The 2,500-nt window shown below is 43.0% G+C and overlaps 1 protein-coding gene across 1 annotated transcript in view; it reads left to right on the top strand.

The window, feature by feature from the left end:
* adgrl1a (adhesion G protein-coupled receptor L1a) overlaps positions 1–2,500 on the top strand; it is a 192,964-nt gene that overhangs the window by 143,794 nt on the left and 46,670 nt on the right. The window contains exon 15 of the mRNA XM_063193185.1: positions 990–1,195. Coding sequence (XP_063049255.1) covers positions 990–1,195 — 206 coding nt within the window. The remainder of the gene's footprint in view (positions 1–989; positions 1,196–2,500) is intronic.

Below are 2,500 nucleotides of genomic sequence, written 5' to 3'. Positions count from 1 at the left end.
CTTCGACAGTTTTTACTCCTGACTGCTCTCACCCTCTCCTTCTTCCCTCTCCTTCTCCCCCCTTGCCTTAAGTCCCCCTTCTTCAAATTCCTCGCTGTTATGCCATTCTAGTTGACACTGCTCTTCTCTTCACTCCTCTACTCTGCTCCCTTCTCCTCTGCTCCTCTTCTCCTCTCATCTCCTGTCCTCCTCTCCTTTCTCATCCCCTCATCCTCTCCCCTCATCCTCTTTGCTTCTCTCTTGGCTGGGCTCGGTGGCTTGCCGGCGGCTGCGAGATTAGAATGATTGAAACAAACGCACATGAAATATTCATCTGGAATAATAAGCGCGCTCCCTCCCTCGCTCCCTCCCTCGCTCACTCAGGCGGGCCGCCGTGCCGTACCGCTCGGTTTCTCTCCTCTCCGTGCCTCGCCTCTCCTTTCCTCGCCTCTTCTCTCCTCTCCCTTCCGCGCCGCGCTGCTTCAGGGATGGATGTTCCATTGGCCCCCACATTAAATCTCCTCTCATTTCCACCGGTCAAAATGAAATGCTCTTTACCATCTTTCTAACCCCCACCAACTCTCTCTTGTCACTCTCGCTTTATCTCTCGCTTTCTCCCTTTCCCCTTCTCTCTCTCATTTCCGTTTTGCTCCCATACACTCTCTTTTTCCAATATATTTCTTGTTTGTCATACATCCTCTCTCTGTCTCTCTCTCTCTGTCTCTGTCTCTGTCTCCGTCTCTTTTTCTCCAGTTCTATTTATCTCTCTCTTTCTCTTTTTCCTCTCTCTTTCTCTGTCTCTCTCTCTATCTCTCTCTTTCTTTTTCCTCCTTTCTCAGCTCGCTCTCTCTCTCTCTCTCGCTCTCTCTCTCTTCCCTCGCTCATGTTTCCCTTGTGTGCAGGTCAAGTGACGGTTGTGTTTGTGTCCTTGTGTTTAGGTCAAATGAAGGTCGTGTTTGTGTCCTTGTGTGCAGGTCAGGTGACGGTCATGTTTGTGTCCTTGTGTGTAGGTCAAGTGAAGGTGGTGTTTGTGCTGTATAAGAATCTGGGAGCCTTCCTGTCAACGGAGAATGCGTCCGTGAAGATCGAGGTGGGCTCAGGCTCGGAGGGGCGGTCTCTAGCCGTCAACTCTCACGTCATCGCAGCCTCTATCAACAAGGAGTCCAGTCGTGTCTTTCTGACCGAGCCAGTGGTCTTCACTCTCAAACACCTACAGGTTTGGGAATCAGTATTTTGTTTATTTTTTATTTTATTTTTATTTTTTTTCAGAATTTCTCACTATGATCTCCATGCTTTTTTTGCACAATTGCCATTGATTCGTCCTTGATGAATATACCACTAAAAGGCACTATAACTATCGTTCATTGTCTGTGCACAGTAAAAAAGCAATATTAATTCCTCATTTCAAGAGTACTCTGTTACCAAATATAATCTAGAGAATGTGAAATTGACTATTTGAGATTTGAATTAGAGCTCAACATTGGTGTACTTTTAAACACCTTCAGTTCTGGTACAGAACAATGTTATGCATTCAAATTATATTATCCTCCAGTGTCCTCTCACTCCTATGGTCCTATCAGGTCAGTGCACCCATAACAGAAGAGTAAACATACACACTGATGAACATGACTCCTTCATGACCTCTATGTGATTCATGACCCCTTGTGAAACAGGTCTGAATTTATCAACTTTTTACTATGAGGCAGACTGGATTGGAGCAAAAAATCGGAATTAGGTCACTTTTAACTTGCAGCGTAAACACAGCACAAAGGCCTCGTTTTGCCCTCTCTCAGAAACATTGTTATTCACTTCACGATACAAACTTTATGCTGCCCAGAAATATCAGATTCAGAGACAATACCGAAGCATAACACTGTCTCTATTAAAGATAATTGGTTTAATTTACATGGCGATTTAGACGGTTACCAGTGGATTCACATGGTGGGGTGTGCACCATTTAAAATACTTAATGAATTGCTGTTATTTCCTAAGGGCATATTTGTTAAAGGCATCCCACTGTCCTCGAAGTTTTTTAGCAGGGTATTTATTCATGATGAAATAATTTTGTAATATTTCATAAACCAAAAAAGCATGTCCATGAAAAAAAACTCATTAATCAGCGACGTTCTTATTTCCTGACATCATTTTAATTTTGCTTTATCTCTTGAAATCTACATTTCTTTTCCAAGGCTAATTGTTGCCGCTGTCATACCAAACCAACATGCAGAGCTCTACCTAGGTCTAAACTCATCAGGCGAAGTCATTAATTATTTTCTGTTCATTTCAGAAAATGAGAAACTCTGTTTTATGTTTGCCCACATGCTACAGCTCTCACACTCAAAATGATTCAACAAGGTCATGGAGAACTCCAATGTTGAGGATTTAACTTTCATATACTTCAACTTGTGATGTGGTGATGGGTCACCACTCATCTGTTTAGAAGGTGCAGGATTCTGTTAAAGCTACTGTACAAAAAGAAGACATGCACACTTCAGGTCTTTTTTGCGCAAAGCTTTACTTG

This window comes from Engraulis encrasicolus, chromosome 2, assembly GCF_034702125.1.
Source record: "Engraulis encrasicolus isolate BLACKSEA-1 chromosome 2, IST_EnEncr_1.0, whole genome shotgun sequence".
Lineage (NCBI taxonomy): Eukaryota > Metazoa > Chordata > Actinopteri > Clupeiformes > Engraulidae > Engraulis > Engraulis encrasicolus.
This window is presented reverse-complemented; position numbering and strand designations above follow the sequence as displayed.